This window comes from Meles meles, chromosome 3, assembly GCF_922984935.1.
Source record: "Meles meles chromosome 3, mMelMel3.1 paternal haplotype, whole genome shotgun sequence".
Taxonomy (NCBI): domain Eukaryota; kingdom Metazoa; phylum Chordata; class Mammalia; order Carnivora; family Mustelidae; genus Meles; species Meles meles.
This window is the reverse complement of record NC_060068.1, coordinates 41,112,363-41,130,173: the sequence shown is the minus strand read 5'-3', so window position 1 is coordinate 41,130,173 and position 17,811 is coordinate 41,112,363. Positions and strand designations below refer to the sequence as shown.

The 17,811-nt window shown below is 36.3% G+C and overlaps 1 protein-coding gene across 4 annotated transcripts in view; it reads right to left on the bottom strand.

Annotated features, from left to right (window-relative positions):
* DMXL1 (Dmx like 1) overlaps window positions 1–17,811 on the bottom strand; it is a 132,790-nt gene that overhangs the window by 84,386 nt on the left and 30,593 nt on the right. For all 4 annotated transcript variants that reach the window (XM_045999093.1, XM_045999094.1, XM_045999095.1 and 1 more), the window contains exons 6-15: window positions 16,080–16,146; window positions 14,599–14,777; window positions 11,945–12,134; window positions 9,758–9,926; window positions 5,733–5,942; window positions 4,663–4,916; window positions 3,870–4,554; window positions 3,661–3,782; window positions 1,017–1,106; window positions 835–937 (exon numbers count right to left, since the gene is read on the bottom strand). In XM_045999093.1, the coding sequence (XP_045855049.1) occupies window positions 835–937; window positions 1,017–1,106; window positions 3,661–3,782; window positions 3,870–4,554; window positions 4,663–4,916; window positions 5,733–5,942; window positions 9,758–9,926; window positions 11,945–12,134; window positions 14,599–14,777; window positions 16,080–16,146 (2,069 nt within the window). The remainder of the gene's footprint in view (window positions 1–834; window positions 938–1,016; window positions 1,107–3,660; window positions 3,783–3,869; window positions 4,555–4,662; window positions 4,917–5,732; window positions 5,943–9,757; window positions 9,927–11,944; window positions 12,135–14,598; window positions 14,778–16,079; window positions 16,147–17,811) is intronic.

Here is a 17,811-nt window from a genome sequence, read left to right as displayed (position 1 = left end):
GCACCAGGCAAAAACTGTATGGTTCATTTATAAGGAAAGTAATTTCTCAGTTTGCTTTGGCTCTATAATTAAAACTAATGACCAAGAGGTTTAAGCTTTATTTTGCTCTGTTTTCCTCTATACAAAATAACAGTTAATTTTTAGTGGAGGAGGTTAATTTTTTTAAATGCTTAACTATAAAAGCATTAATTAAAACACTTTGTCTTTAAATTATAACTTGAAGCTTTAAGCTACTGCTTTAAATTGTAGATTTCTAAAAGGTCAGGTATCCATATTATCCAAACTGCTAGTGCAGGACTGTATGTATACAAAGCATACTCACATACTATTAATAAAAAATCTCTATTATGCTTTTTAAAAAATATAACTGACAAACTCCTTTAATTTTTTCATGTTTTTTTCCTGGTTTAAGAATATAAAACAACTAGGTGACTGTGTGGCTTAGTCAGTTGGGCGTCTGCCTTCAGCTCAGGTCATGGACTCAGGGTCTTGGGATAGAGTTCTGTATTGGGCTCCCTGCTTCTCCCTCTCCCTCCACCACTCTCCTTGTTCATGCTCTTTCTCTCCTGCTCTCCCTCTCTCTCAAATAAATAAATAAATAAATAAAAATCTTAAAAAAAAAAAGAATAAAAGACTACTGAAAATCTTAAAAAAAAAAAAAAAGAATAAAAGACTATTGGGTCTTTATATGGTAAATATGGTAAATTACAAACCTAACAGGAAAATTTTAAGTTCACATAGGTGATATGAAACATGATATCAACTTATCTTTATTTACTGTTTAATGTACTCCACATAATATTTCTCATTACATTAAAAAAAACTATTCTTTACCTGCATCAGATAATATTCTGTCTTTTCCGAGACCTTTCTTCTCAAGGTTATTCAAAATGAAATCTTCTTGAAAAACATGAAGCAGCTGGGTTTTTCTGCCTTGCTGAATGTAAATAAAGACCAACATAAGTTGACATATATGTTATTTCCCAAGGCTGAGTGGCCAGAAAAACAGTACTTACAAGTCTGGTAATGGGATCTAATGCAATAATGCATCCTGGCCTGGCTGTTGACTGTTGACTTACGATGTTAAACACTTCTCCAACATATTTCTGTTTTTAAAAAAAAAAAAAAACATTTTATTAAACAATCAAATTCAAAAATAATTAATAAATAAATTAAATTTCAGTCATAGTAGGTAAATAATAAGTAAGTTCAATGGGGCTAAATAAATTCACAAGTTGCTTTCATTATAAACACTCTAGGATTTTACCTTACTATTCATTAAAGAGGAATGAGTAAGAGTTATGGGTCAGTCAACGCAAAGAAGAACAAAAGTTCTTTTGCATGATAAGGGGGAAGAACATTTTACATCTAAAAATGTAAAAGACTGACTTCAATGTCACAGAAATGTTCCAAGCATCAGTGTTTTCTAGGCACTAATTTTGAGGTGAGAAAGATGGGACTTAAAGAAACATGTTGCTATACTATTTATGTATGTACATTTCTCAAGCTATGTATGTCCTGACTGCTCTAGTCAAGGTCACACTGTTAAATTGGATCTTCATCACACTTTATCTCTGAGCAGCATTTGATTCTAGTGATCACTCCCTTCTTGAAATAACTGTCTTCACTTGGCTTCCACTATATGCCACATTCACCATACTTTCAACAATGGGATGCCCCAGAGTTCAATCCTATCTCTTCTACTGTCCTTCCATGATTTCATTCAGCTTCACACCTTTAAATTCATATACTGACAACTAGTTATTTTACACCTTCAGCTCAGACCTCCCTCTAAAACTACATCTAGTATACAAGGTCTCTTGGAAGTCAGTCATCTCAAAATTAACATGTTCAACACCAGACTCTCAAATCTACCTGCCCCTCAGAATCAGCCTTTTAGACACTCTTCTCAACTCAACTCAGAGTCATTCTATTCTTCCTTGTGCTCACCAACATGAGCCATCATTCTCTTTTTCTCATACAAGCCCCACATTCAGTCCAATCCTGCCTATTCAGTGTTCAAATCACATTGAGATTTTACCAATTTTATCATCTTTACCACTACCACTTGCTACCATTCTATGCCCCTTTGATTCTCTCCCAGACTACTGTAAAGACTCCTGCATTGGCCTCTCTGATGCCACTTCTCTGCTCCCCATGTCTGACTTATACAGCAACCAGAGAGTTCTTTTTTTTTTTTTTTTAAGAAGATTTTATTTATTTGACAGAGATCACAAGTAGGCAGAGAGAGAGAGAGAGAAAGAGAGGAGGAAGCAGGTTCTCCGCTGAGCAGAGAGCCCGATGCGGGACTCCATCATGACCTGAGCTGAAGGCAGAGGCTTAACCACTGAGCCATCCAGGCGCCCTAGAGAGATCCTTTCAAAATCCAAGCGAGATTATATCAATCGATCATTGCCAATGGTTTCTATGTAATCCACAGTAAAAGCCAAAGTTACCACAAAGGCCCAGAAGGACTTGTAAGATCTGGCTAGGCTACTTTTTTAACTTTATCCCTGACAACTCCCCACCTCACTTACTCTGCCCTAGTCACAATGTCCTCCTTGTTGCTCCTTTGCATAGCAAACATGCTTTGACCTCAGGATTTTTACCCTGGCTGTTTCTCTTCCTAAAATATTCTTCCTCTAAATAGCCACATCCATATCTCCTGCAGGTCCTTACTCAAATGGTACCCTTTCTGTGACCAGTACCTTACTTGGCATTCCCTTGTACAACATGGTTTCTCTCTATAATACTTATTAATATATTTTTGCCTTTTTTTTTCTATACCCCTTTCACTAGAATGTAATCTCAGATTTTTGTCTGTTCTCTTCACATCTAAATTCCCAGCACTTAAATAATACCTGAAAAAACAGAAGGCCCTCAATAAATATATGTTTCTAGTAAAACACTGTCATATGTGTTTTGAAAAACCTTACATTCTGAAAAACCACACATTAAAAATAACTCGGGGAAAAAGATAGTATGGGAGCAAGACCACTAACACCTGTGCAGCTGGATAACAAGCACATTAACAAAAACATTAACTGGTAGTTGAGGAGATGGCTTGAATCCTCTAATCAAGAAGCTCAGTACGGCTGAAGGTTATCTCAAGGTATATTTAAATGTAGATACTAGCTTGGTGGAGGCTCTAAGACAGTGCAGATGGTGGTTGCTATTAGCTGTGCAGAGGAAGAAGTACCACCTGTCACAAGATAAAGGCTCTGCGATGATGTTGGAAGGACTCCTAACTGTACTGCAAACAAGATGAGAGCTTTTTCTTTCTTGGTTAAGATTAAAATTCTACTGCTGTTACTCCTGCTCCCACTGCTTGAAAAAAACTGCAGACAAACCAACCTAACTTCCACATTTATACTGCCAGTAGTCCTCATTTATCCCTGAGCAAAGAAGCATTAGAGAAACACATATTGTATGCCACTAGACTCTATTTTTGGAATGAATGAAAGAAATGTTTTTTTTTTAAAGAAGCTGAGAATCGCTATAATGGTACATTGCAAATATGAAAAAAAAATAAAGGAACCAGAAAATATACATCTATTATCACAAATTATATGTCACAATTCTAGAACATGCCTAAAAAGTATAAATTAAGTATCTAGAAACCTCATACTATACACTTACTTTTAAAAGCCATTTACTTACAGAAATTTCAGGATTGGAAAGCTCATAAAGAAGTTTCTTGGCATCAATAACAGCTTCATATAATCTCAGATATTGTCCATCACTTGCTACAAAGCATGCACTAGGAGAGTTGCAGTATGCACCTAGAAAGTATTCACAAACATTTAAAATTTAACCCTGAAACAATGTCAGAAAATCTAAATTTCTTAAAATAAAACCAGAAAGCTTACCTAGACAGTAACTGGGTATAAGAGTGGGGAGCCATGCCACATTGGAAAATGCAGAAACATGTAGAGAATTAATCCGGGCAAGCTCAGAAACACCTCCAGAAAAAGACAATGGCCCGACTGGATCAACCCTCCAAAGAATAAGCTCACTATAAACTGCATTGGGATCCTGAAATGTCACGTCAACGCTGTTTTTATTCTGTTGTGCCAAAGAACATTCTTCAGTATTTACAGGATCACAAGGTTGCTTTTGGTTATCAACATCTGGTGTCCTTAGTGCGTTGTGGTGTGACGTTGTCAGCAATAATGGTAATACTGAGTGGCAAGCTAAATCATTAAGATGAAAGCGATGACCACAATATCTAGATTTGTGAGAAATACTGAGAACTGTAGAAAAGGCAGATTCTTCAGCAAAACTGACCAGCCACTGATTCAGAGAGCCATCAGCATGCTTTGATATCATCATAACATTAGGAGTGAAAATACTTAATTTTAAACTATTAGTTGATTTACTGTGGCCGGAAGAGATAAGCATTGACGTAGACCGTGTGAGGCTAGAAGGTTTTTGTTTCCCTTGCTGAATAGCCAAGTCAACATTCTTGGTGCAGGCATACATCACTATGCTTTTACAGAGGGAGTTCGCATCACCTGTGGGAAAAGCTACAGGAATTCTGGAAACAAAGGACACCTAGAATTAAAAAAGTAAGTATCAGAACATATGATATAACACGAAGAAGTATCACAAAACAGTACCCACATTTAATAAGCAGCAGCTCTCCTGAGATCATAATAGTACCTGGACTTGACGAAACATACCAGGCTGGTATTCGTCCAGCCAATCCACATGCCAAACTAGCAAAGAGCCATCCATGGGATGAATACTGAATAGCATGTCTGCATTTTTACTCCATTCAGACAGAAGTACTTCAATCTGATGATCAATGGCAGCTGATGGTAAGGGTATAAAACCTGAATTTGGTACCATTTTATCACTGCCCAATTCCTTCTTTTCATGATTTATTTTCAGATCATCCACACCATCATCCATTTCTATAAGCAAAAAAATTCATGAACCAAGTAAATACAAGCTGTTAAGAAAGATCTTTGTAAATGCATTCAAGATGAAAAACATAATAACTTTTAAATAAACAAGAAATTGGCTCCCCTTTAAAAATAACTCTGCTCCAGGGATATAATGCCACTGGAGTTAACTCAGCAGTCAGAAGGCCTATAGGATTGAGTCAGTGGATTAACGATAGAGGACTAATACTGGACTAGAGAATAATAGTTAAGCTTGCTGTACCACAATTTACTCAGAAGACCTTAGATTTTCTCAATGAAGAAGGCAGAATGGGGTCTATAATTCTGGGGTGAATTATTCAAATATATTATTCGAGTGTAATTTGTACTTTCTTCATAATATTGGATTTTTTAAAACCTGAGTTGGCTACATTAGAGATGCTCTGGGTATATGCACTTATAACTGATATGACACTCTTAAGAAACTATTTTAAAGGAATACATTTACAGTGTCCAATTTCCAGGTATCCGTCAATACATAGGTAATTTTTAATAAGCTCCTAGGTAATATCAATGTTACTAGGCCACAGATAGTCCTTTAAGTAGCAAGGCCTAGGGGCTAATAGAAGCATAAGCATAGAGAACCCCGAGCCTATATCATCCTATAAAAGAAAGCCACCAGGAACAGGAATACCAACATTGGACTATTTACTGAGCTACTCCAAAGTTGTATTAACCCACTGCAATTTTGAATGTCTGAAGCTAGTAGCTTATGTTACCCCAAGATAAAAATCTTAGCTATTGTCAACAAAACGACATTTTATTTTATCCTTCTTAAAGCTTTACCTTCATCAGATTTTACATCTGCCTGATTAGAGTCTTCTACACTGGCCTCAGAAGACGGCTGCTCAAAACTTTTTCTAAGTTGCTGTAAAAAGACTTCCATGGACAAAGTAAAATGCAACTCTTTATTGTTCAGCCAGTGTACCACAAAAGGCCCACTCTTCTCATTTTCACTTAGACTTAGAGATGTGATAGAAGGAAGAAGTGGAATGTCTGTAAAGAACAACAACAAAACACATACACACAATTTATGTCTATCATTCCGGCATACAAAACATTCACATCTTCTATTTCTACTGTTACACTTATCTTTAAACCTCTGTACTAGATTTTAAATAAGACTCCCAAAATAATGTTTGCCATGATTATTATTAATGATAAAAGCTTTAAAAATGGTAGATTTAACATAACTATTATAAAGGAAAACAATTAAATATTTCAGGTCACAGATCATATTTATATATACATACAGGTATTTTCTTTAGTTCAAAAAATATTCTCATTAAGAAATAAATCTATAGGGATGCCTGGATGGCTCAGTCGGTTAAGCCTCTGCCTTTGGCTCAGGTCATGATTCCAGGGTCCTAGCATTGAGTCCTGCATTGGGCTCCCTGCTCAGTGGGGTGCCTGCTCCTCCCTCTGCCCACGGCTTCCCCTGCTTGTGCTCTCTCTGACAAATAAATAAATAAAATCTTCCAAAAAAAAAAAAAAAAGAAAGAAAGAAAGAAATCTATAATCTGTAGACATGTTAAGAGGAAAGTCTCCTTAAAAATTTCTCTAAGAAAAATGCCATCAATATGTCAAAGGAATAAGTGGCTTATTTATCTCAATTTAAAAAAAAAAGATTTTATTTACTTACTTGACAGAGAGATCATAAGTAGGCAGGCAGAAAGAAAGAAAGAAGCAGGCTCCCTGTTGAGCAGAGAGCCCAATGCAGGGCTCCATCCCAGGACCCTGAGATCACGACCTGAGCCAAAGGCAAAGGCTTAACAAACTGAGCCACTCAAGTGCCCCTTATTTATCTCAATTTTAACAAATTTTTAACTTAAGTTTTTAAATGACTTATCTAACTCCAAGCTAGATAATGCCAATTTATTAGCATCAAGATTCACATTGGAAAGCAGAAACTGAGATCCCCATCTTACATTCAAGGAAGGCATTCAAGACAAAACCAGGTTAAAAAAAATTCTTTCTTGGTATTATTTTTCACTTAATTGCTGAATTAAGTATACTGAAGTACAAATTCAGAGTAAATTGTGACAAATGACAATCCCTGATTAATAGAGAGGTGAAGAAAAGTTTATCTATCACATTAAATCAAATAGAAACTAGATCATGCTGGAATCTGCAGAACAGTAAAGGCTAAAATGGATTCAGAGAAGGAAATTATTTTCCACAAATTTACTGATTTTTTTTAAAGGAGAAGAAAAGTAATTTGACTTAATTACCTGTTCAAACAGTGTATCAATTGTTAGATACCAGTGAAAAACAGTATTATAGGAGATGAATTATAAAGGAAAGGATAAAAGAACCTTTCTCCTACCCCTTCTGTTGGAGGCAAGTTCTAAGAGGTGATAGATATATCCAATCCAATCCAAGAGCTCTGTTTATAAATGCACACTCATACTATATTATTTGATTTGTATTTATCTATCCCTTTCTTAATGTCAGGCTTCACGAAAGCAAGGATCAAGTCACTGGTTTCCAACACTATACCTTCAGTTCTTACCACTATCTCTAGTTGCTACTTGGCACAGAACAAACACTCAGGAAAAGTCTTGAGGGACTGTACTGCCAATCCTATTATGCCTAGGTGGATATACATTAGTGCCAGGAATCAAAGAGTGTCCTCAAGAATCCTATTCAGTATGATTTTCTGATTTTCAAGTTACAATCAACACAAAAAAGATCAGCAATGCCTCTATGAGACCAAAGGCCTAGGTGTTAAATACACAAGGAGAGGCCAGGTTAATGCAGGCTTTCAACAGCAGCACTCTCTGTAAAATGGACCTTATATTTCTCCTATCTCCTGACCTCAAAGAATTTTATTGAAGCCATTTTTTATGACAGATCTTCAGGGAAAGGGTAGAAGAATTACAATTAGAAGAAGATGTTCTTACAAGCTCCCCTCCTCTATTTCTATTGATGGGCAAGTAAGTGAAGCTCTGTCTGAAAGTTTGGCGTTGAACAAGAAACAAAGCATCCAGAAAGGTCATTCCAAAAAGCCGGGAAAGTAGATCTCCATAGTGTCTAATCTAGCTTCTTATAATATTATTCTGCTTTGATTCATTCTACATATATGGATTTTCCTTAAGGTCTTAATACCTAAAGAAAGGTTTTAGAGTTTTCCTTATTGGAAGGTTGTCAAGGAGATGCTACATTGGAACTCAGGGCTTATTCTTCTGTAACCCCTCAGCCTTTTCCATTAAAGATAAGAATCCAAGCTTTCTCTATTCTCAAAATGTTGTCCTTTATTCAGAAGAGACTTTCACAACAACTCCAGTAGACTCAGAGCTGCCTCTGGGTATTATAAGCACTGCCAATGTATGTTTTTTGACAAAGGTAATGGTATTTCCCAAGCCTATATAAAGTTTTACTAAAAATAACTCAATATTGTCCTTTTATTTTCTTGGCTCATGGATTCTTTTAGAGCTGGGACTCTTGTCAACCAAATAAAAGCTAAGAAAATTGGCAAATACTCTATTCTTAGTGCAAGTATCTCTACCCTTAACTTATCAGAACATTTCTCTCTTTGATTCAGGTAACTAACGAACCACATTTATTGCTATGTTTCCTTAAGGAATGTAATAGTACTGCAAATCCAGGGAGACAACCCATAAGAGACTCTTAACCACAGGAAAACAAACTGAGGGTTGCTGGAAGGGAGAAGAGTTGGGGGATGGGATAACTGGGTGATGGATATTAAGGAGGACACTTGATGTAATGAGAACTGAGTATTATATGAGACTGATGAATTGCTGAACTCTACCTCTGAAACTAGTAATACATCCTAAGTTAATCAACTGAATTTAAATAATAAAAAATTAAAAAATAAAGAGATGGAATATTAAAAAAAGAGAAAATAGGTTATGCTATTCTATGCATAAGAATATCTCCAAAATATGCAAAAATTAAATAGTGGTTATCTACAGGGGAGAAGGACTAGGGTAGGGCAGAGGTAAAAGAGGCTTTCACTTTCCACTTTCTGTACAGATTGTATTTATTATGTGCAAATACCGTTTTTAATCTTTTCCCAGTAATATGCTAAGGTTCCTCTTTAAATGCTCCAACTCTGACCAGTTGCTTTTTAAACTCACAGAAAACATTTACTGAAAGATGAGCACTTTAAATCTTCAAATTCATAGATAGATCCAGATATTCTAAATTTTTAAAAATCTAATAGTACATACTTAACTACTGAGGAAATTTCTTAATGTTTTCAGTTATAACTTCTACATATTTCTGTCCTACTTCTGGAAGATCACCTAAGACTAAGCATTAGACATGTTTTTTTTGTTTTGTTTTATTTTTTAAGATTTTATTTATTTATTTGCCAGACAGAGAGAGAGCCCAATCAGGGGGAGAGGCACAGAGGGAGAAGCAGGCTCCTCACTGAGCAGGGAGCCTGATTGGGACTCCATCTAGAACCCTGTGATCATGACGTGAGCCAAAGGCAGATGCTTAACTGAGTGAGTCACCTAGGCATCCCTACACGATGAACAACTATACAGTAGTTACAAAATACTATTCTATGGTGTTAACCTGTTAAGTTTTAGCTCAAATCGCAACTTCTGAATAAACTAATGAAGAATCTCAATGACTTATTAAGATCTTAATCACAAACCAAATCATAGCTTTAAAAAGCAAACAAGTAAGCAAAATCCTATTTTTATGTAATTAGTGAGCTGGCTATAATGAAAAGTTAGATAAACAACTTTTCTTACTTATTCAAAACTAGAAGTAAAATGTCTTTGTTATAAAATTAATTACTCAAGTCCAAGAACAGTTGTTGAACAGCGTTCTATTACCCGTGGCTGGGTTGATGCTGGCGGCAATATGAAAGTGGCAAAGTGCGTTGGCATGCAGCGGAGCATTTCTGTGGACATGATGAGGGTCCTGCTGGTGTGGCAGGTATCCAGTATGCGCTACGACGGGAAGTGATCTCCTCCGACCTCTGCGAAAATGTCTCAGATTTACCTGTACCGGTAAAAACAAAGTAAAACCAGTGGCCAAAATGTCATAAGCATATACATACGTATGGGTTACAAAATGATTATTAGACATTATTCTCTACTTCATTTCTCCATTTTAACTAATTTTCAATTCCAGTATAATTAACAGCATTACATTAGTTTGAGGTAGTGATTCCACCATTCTACACATTACTCAGTACTCATCATGGTAAGTGTACTTACTGACTTATTTCAAATATACTCTATTTCAGAAGAGTTTATATGTACAAACATCTTTTTGTACTTTTGTGCAGCAAATCTGAAATCTGAAGAATAAGCTTAGAACTCAACTGCCTAACTTTTTTAAACCATCACAAATATTTTGCAGTTTTTATTTGGTTTATTTTTCTGGTATGTAATTTTCTAAAACAGAAGTTCACAGCAGTGTTATCTGTGGATAATGATGTCTCTACGAATACTATTCCCTTTGTGTCCAATTTATTCCCTATGACCATAAAGCACTGAAAATACGCCATCATACATTACGATGATATTTCAAGTGGCATGGCTGACTTGCTAAGCTTTTTCAGAGGTCACTTCATTTGACTCATAAGGCAGAGTGCTGATATTTATTTATTCTCATTTTTCATCCAATAAAACAATTTCTACAGAATGCAAGGTCACCTAAGCATAGAATGAGAGTCTTCATTCCTAGATAAGACCTCTTTCAGCTGTTATTACACATAACCATTCTATCATTTGTTAAGTCTCCAGGCAATATATATTTACTTATATTCTGAGCCCTGAGAATACTCTCCAAATTTGACAAATAGTTTTTCCATAATTATACAAAGCATTCAAAGACAAATCACTTTCTGATTCCCATATCACGAAAATAAGAATCTGTATTACTAGTGTATGTTCAATTAATTTAACATGAAAAATTTACTTTTACTTTCTATACTAATCAGTAAAAGGGACACCTGGGTGGCTAAGTCGGATGAGTGTCAGACTTGATTTCAGCTCAGGTCATTACCTCAGGGTCGTGAGATCAAGCCCCTGGTCGGGCTCCACGGTGGGCATGGAGCCTGCTTAGGATTCTTGCTTTTGCTCTCCCTCTCCCTCTGCACCCTGCCCCACCATACTTTCTTGTTCTCTAAAAACAAAACAAAAACCCACCAAAAAAACAAAAAAACAAAAACTTTAAGTTCTGGGAGGTTCTAAAGATGAGAAATATAGGGGTGCCTGGGTAGTTCAGTCAATTAGGCATCTGCCTTCAGCTCCTGTCATGATCCCAGCTATCTGGGATCGAGTCCCACATCCAGGCTCTTTGCTTGGTAGGGAGCCTGCTTCTCCCTCTGCCTTTCGCCTTGCTTGTGTGCTCTCTCTCTCAAATAAATAAAAATCTTATATATTAAAAAAAGGTAACATATACAGAACGGAATTTGATAAACTATTCTAATCATTCCTATAATTATGTCAGGACAAAACACCCCAATCTCTAAACAAAGTAAAAATATAAACTATTTTTACAGCCAAATCTTTGCATTCTCAGATTTTCATTTGTTATTTTAGCTAAGTGTAATCTTCCTTTTGCTATCATCAGTTAACCTAAGATTAACTTCATAATTATAAGTAGTTGTTTTTTTTTTTTTTAAGATTTTATTTATTTGACAGACAGAGATCACAACAAGGCAGAGAGGCAGGCAGAGAGAGAGGAGGAAGCAGGCTCCCTGCCGAGCAGAGAGCCTGATGCGGTGCTCAATTACACGATCCTGGGATCACGACCTGAGCCAAAGGCAAAGGCTTCTGAGCCACCCAGGTGCCCCCATAATTATAAGTAGTTTAATGCTCTTAAATACTTAGGCATATTTTTTAAACCAAATAAAATAGAAAGTTTTCTGAGAATTGCTTTCCTAACATACATATTTTTTCATAACTAACCATATACTTTGAATATTAATTAGGATGAATGTTACAAAAAAGGCAAATTACAAAAGGTTTTAACACTTGTAGGAAATAACACCTAACAAAAGCACTTACATCTAAAGTATTTTGAGCTCGTTCCTTACTGGAAACATTTCTTTTGAAGTTATTTGTTAAATTAATTGGTTCGGCCCAATGGTTGCAGTCACCTCCATAGAGCAAACAATCATTTGGTAAAAATGTCTCTACCCAAAGACGACATACATTATCTTTGCAGCAAGTCAACAATACATTACATACAGAAGCCCTGAGGAATAAAAACATTTTAGAGGCAAAAATATAAATCTCAGACAGTATAACATTCTGTAGTGTTTCTGTAATTAATTAAATGCACACAACAAAGGTACTGATGAAAAAAAGTCAATATAAATTTATGCAATGTATTTAGTAAAAACCATTAAAATTGGGTATTTTATTTCATCACAGCAAATGCCTGCTAACCTATTTCTTTTCTGCCCAGAATTTGGTAGTTCTTGTTTTAAGAACCTAAGATTCTCCATACAGCCAAAGAACAAAGACTGAAACCATGCCATAATCTTTCAGTCAATAAACAAGGAAAAAACCTACAATTTCTTTTAAAATGTTCTGATTTATTCAGTAAATGGTTACCATTCAGATTCATTCATAATGCTTCATTTTTGCTTTCTGTAAAGCTACAAATGCACTAGTCAGTGACAAACTACACTTTTAGTATACTTATTCTCTCCTTGCTTAACATTTGCAAAAAGCAGTGACTACATGAATAGAAAAATCATGATGAAATAATTACTAGCCACCTCCTTCCTTATTCTTGACTTCTAATGAAGTTTAGTGAAGTCCTTCCACTTTCACTGTCTTTCCAGTCACAAAATAAAAGCAAGATCAATTACATACATATTAATAAACCTGATAAGCATCAAGAGCTCAAACGTTGAACTCCCATCAACAAAGAGTACCTTTTATTGGGTAACTCATTAAAAAAAAAAAAGAAAGAAAGAAAAAGAAGTCACAATATCCTGTAGTAGACACATATTCAAACATATCAGATTTTTAAAAGATCAGTAAAAGGCTTTTATCAAGTAACTCAGTAAGTTAAAAGTAAAAAGGAAATAAAAATATTCTGTAGTAGTTGCTTTGTTAAACAGAGCTGCTTGATTAAAAAAAAAGATCTCTAACAAAGGGAAGAAAGAGAAAACCAGCATGTTTTGCATGGGTTGCTCTCCCCTTCAGCTTCCCTCCTCTGCTCTCTCTCCCATCCCCATCCCTTCCTCTGCTACTCTCCAGACTTTTTTCCCTTTCCATTCACTTTCTGAGCCTCCTTCCCTCTGTGCTCTACTTGCAGTGCTCTGCTTCTCAGGCTTAAAGGCCATTCTCCCTTTCAACCTCTCCCCACATGCTAGGGCCCGGCCCCTACTCCTTCCATTTCTCAATCCTGTTTCTCCCTCTCTTCCCCTCTCTCATGTCTAAACCCACACCGTATACAACACCAAGAGCAAACCATAATCTAAACTATGGACTTTCAGGTGATAATGTGTTGATGCAGGTTCATCAATTGTAACAGATATATCACTCTGGGGGAGGCTATCTATGCATGTGTGATGCAAGGGATATATGGGAAATCTCTCTACCTTGCGCTCAATTTTGCTATGAACCTTAAACTATTCTTTAAAAATCAGTCTTAATATACATTTTTTAAAAATTTGGATATACTCTGCTGGCTCAAAAGAGCAAAACTAAAGTCAACACATGACCCAGGTATCCTACCAAAGATCAGTGATTAAGGGAAAAACTGTACTGCTCCATGATGTGGCCAAATTGAAAATGGTCATAGAAACAGGTCTCTGTGCTTACTAAGTATAGGCAAAAATTCAATGGGATATCAGGTCTTGCAAGGGTCACAGGAAAGAAAGGACATACTGACAGGTGTGCTCAAGTATGCATGTATAGGTTAAAATAATACCTAGTCCATGGCAGAGTAATCTATTACCACACTCTCTTTTCCACAAAAATGCTGAATATAGTTAGAGCAATGTTTGAGACCTCACAGCATATCCTCTCAATAAAGCAGTTAAAAACAAAAAGGAAACCAGAGAAGATACACAGAGAAGGTGCCAGATGAGGGAGTGAAATATGAAAAATTCCACGCAAATGACAACATGGGGAATGACCAAGAGACAAAAGAATAGGACACTTAACACAGAGAAGGAAAGACGTACAACTCTGCCACTTAAAGGCATCTAAGATGGACGTAAAGCATCCTTTCACATGGCTTTCCTCTAAAGTGTCGATCATAGCTGACCCATGGCTAGACATCTGTAGGCCAAGGACTATCTAATATTACTAAAATCTTCCTAGGCAAAAGTCCTATAGCTATAAATTCTTTTTTTTTTCCCTTTTTATTAATTTTTTCAGCGTAACAGTATTCATTCTTTTTGCACAACACCCAGTGCTCCATGCAAAACGTGCCCTCCCCATCACCCACCACCTGTTCCCCCAACCTCCCACCCCTGACCCTTCAAAACCCTCAGGTTGTTTTTCAGAGTCCATAGTCTCTTATGGTTTGCCTCCCCTCCCCAATGTCCATAGCCCGCTCCCCCTCTCCCAATCCCACCTCCCCCCAGCAACCCCCAGTTTGTTTTGTGAGATTAAGAGTCAATTCTTAAAATAAGAAGAGCAGTCAATGTCAAAATGATGTTCTCTTAATACGCAGATAAAAGGACTAAATTGCTGACCTAGGCATGTATTTGCTTGTTTTACGCCAGGAAAATCCATTTACAGCTCGAGGATGGGCCAGATATACAAAGGAAAAGTCCATTTCTCCTTGGGATTGTTTTTCTGAACTTTTATCCGGAGAGGTAACAGCTGTCCGCCAGTTTTCCACATTATACCACACCTTTAAAAGACAGTCATCCTGATGAGAAAAAAAAAAAGAAAAGTAAAACATCCAAATAAGAATTAAATTAATTAAAGATTCAGTCAAAGAGCAAGGGTAAGAATTTTCTCCACAATCACAGAAATTTAGGGATGGGAGGAATGGTGGGGCATGGGGAAAATGAGAAGAAAATCTCTAATTCTGATAGTTTTCTATCAGCATTCCATCATTGTGCTTTGAGAATTCAAGTGTGTGAATGTGTACTTTGCAAGGAGTGGATCAAGGAAAATGCTAGTTACCATGCAGTATGCTAAATGGAGTCACTGAGGAAGACTGCTAAATAAAGGGATCGTCTTCCCACTTAGCCAAATATCAAATAAGAAAGCATTACCACCAGCAGGGTTATGAAGACTGCTAATCTTTGAAAACAAGACTTTTCATGAAGTATCATATGAATGTTCAAAAGAAAGTGCTGAAGATGATAACAAGGAGTTAATAGCTACTATTATATAAAATATTCTTAGTATAATTAAAGCAGCATCTCTTAATTTGGGGAGTAAGGGAAAACAAGGTGACTAGAATGTACCACGTTTTGCTTTTAAGCTACAACTGCATTCCCACACTTAAAGTCAATCAGAATGAACAGCTTGTCTCCTAACAAAAACCCCCCTGAGAATTTAGGGTATGTCACATCCCCTGTCTACAGAAAGCTATGATCCATGAGAACAATTAACTTCACACAATCAGTTGTGAGTGAACTATTTGGTGAACCAATAATTACAAATAAATAATTTCAAGGAAATTATTTGGCAGGTAAAAACATGAAAATGGTTACAAATGTCCCTCTAGAAAGTCTGTAAATTCTTCTATTTGCTCAAAAAGATTAACCAGTTGAGGGGCGCCTGGGTGGTTCAGTGGATTAAGCCGCTGCCTTCGGCTCGGGTCATGATCTCAGGGTCCTGGGATCGAGCCCCGCATCGGGCTCTCTGCTCCTCAGGGAGCCTGCTTCCTCCTCTCTCTCTGCCTGCCTCTCTGCCTACTTGTGATCTCTCTCTCTCTCTCTCTGTCAAATAAATAAAATAAAATCTTTAAAAAAAAAAAAAAGATTAACCAGTTGACCAAAATCAAAAAGTTGGTAAATGGCAGCTTTATATCCAGATATACCATTCTGTGTTTCAATTATACCATATTGCCTTTTAACACATAATATTTAGCCTGATTTTTGCTATTTAACATTTTAATAGAAAATATTTTCAATGTCAATACATTAAAAGAATGAAACCAGTTCCTGTTTTTGATGCTTCAAAATAAACCAATAGCAATAGCATTTTCATAAATTACCTTCCCAGCAGTGGCAAAAAATTCTCCATCTGGTGAAAATTTCATTAGATGAATTTGGGAAGCAGTTCTGTAAATCAAACAGGTAAGAAATAATTTTTAAGGAAAACTAGAATTCAATATTACTTCTATAAGCTATATTCAGCAACTTGCAATTTTGTGATAACGCAAGTTTCAAACTCAATTTTAAGTATATCTCACAATTATAAAATAAGAAGTATAAATGTTTAAATTAAATATAAAAATTATTTTTATGTGAAATTATCTGTGTATAAGAATCATTCAAGAATTACTAATATTATCAGTCTTTAAAGCTTAGGACAAAGAATCATAGCTTTCATTGCCTGAGAATATGAGAAAGAGAAAGGTTTCATTTTCTAGTTTGCAAATTAAATTTCCAAAGCCATGAGATATCTATATTCTAACACACATTTTCATGGACAATCAATCAAGATTTTGAAATCAATTCTCCCTTAAGGTAGCATTTACGTAATTAAAGATTATATGTGGGATACTGGGGGACTTGTAAGCAGGTTAGAGTCAGCCTGCCAGCTTGACCTATACACTTGCTGCACACTTGCCTTTTTCTTTTTCAAAGAACTTTGGCTCTTGTCCCTTCAGTGCCTTCCCTTCTGGCTACCCCTATATGCTGATCTCAAAAGCACCCTCACTACCACTGCTTTCCTTTTCTTCACCCAATTTCATGCTTAGATAAATCTGTCTTAAATTTACTGGTAAAGGAGGCCAAAGAGGAATTCTATCACAGTTCATTCCAAATTAAGATAACTTCTAGGAAACAAACTGAGGATTGCTAGAGAAGAGGTGGGGGAGGATGGGGTAACGGGGTGACAGGCATTAAGGAGGGCACTTGATGAAATAAACACTGGGTGTTACAGGCAACTGATGAATCACTAAACTCTACCTCTGAAACTAATTAAAAAAACCCTCTTCTTCTTGATTTTAAATGTAATAAATATGTCATCGAAAACACTGATACATATGTATGAAAAGAAGAGAATGAAATCATCAGTTTCACCTATACCACAACACCCAGTTCCAGGGAAAACTGTTGCTAACATTTTAACACACAGACTTCCAGACCTGTCTCTCCACCCTCCCTCTCTATCTACTTTCTGTGGTTGGATATAGGGGAGAAGGGGATGGAAAGTGAGGTCATATTTACAGTTCACTTTGTAATATTTAAAGTACGTAACAACCATATGTGTATATCAATGTGTATAGGTCTGTATTATTTTACTGTCTATGCTATTTCCATTACAGACACATGCAATGCCTCAAAATAATTTAACTACTCCTGTTTACTCATTTTTACTGCTACAAAAAAAGTGGTACAGTGAACATTCTTGTATATGCATTTTTATGCACCTGCTTAATTCTAAAGATATTCTTAAATAGTTAAAAATGCCTGATATCCATGGAAATCCTCTCCATGATTGTGACCTTTGTCTCCAGGTCTTCTCAAAATAGCAGCTAAGGCAGATCATTTTAAAGAGGAAATCAGTCCTCAGCACAAAATCCTAAAGAGCTTCCAACTTGGAATAAAAGGCAAAAGCCTCACAATAACCTCCAAGCAGTCTTTACTCCAACCACAAGCTACGCACACCCTGACCACAGAGTCCGCCTACAACACGGTTCTTCTAGACATCCTCGCACGTGGCTTGCTCCCTCACTTCCTTCAGGTCTACACTCAGAAGTCACCTCTACTCTTCTTCCT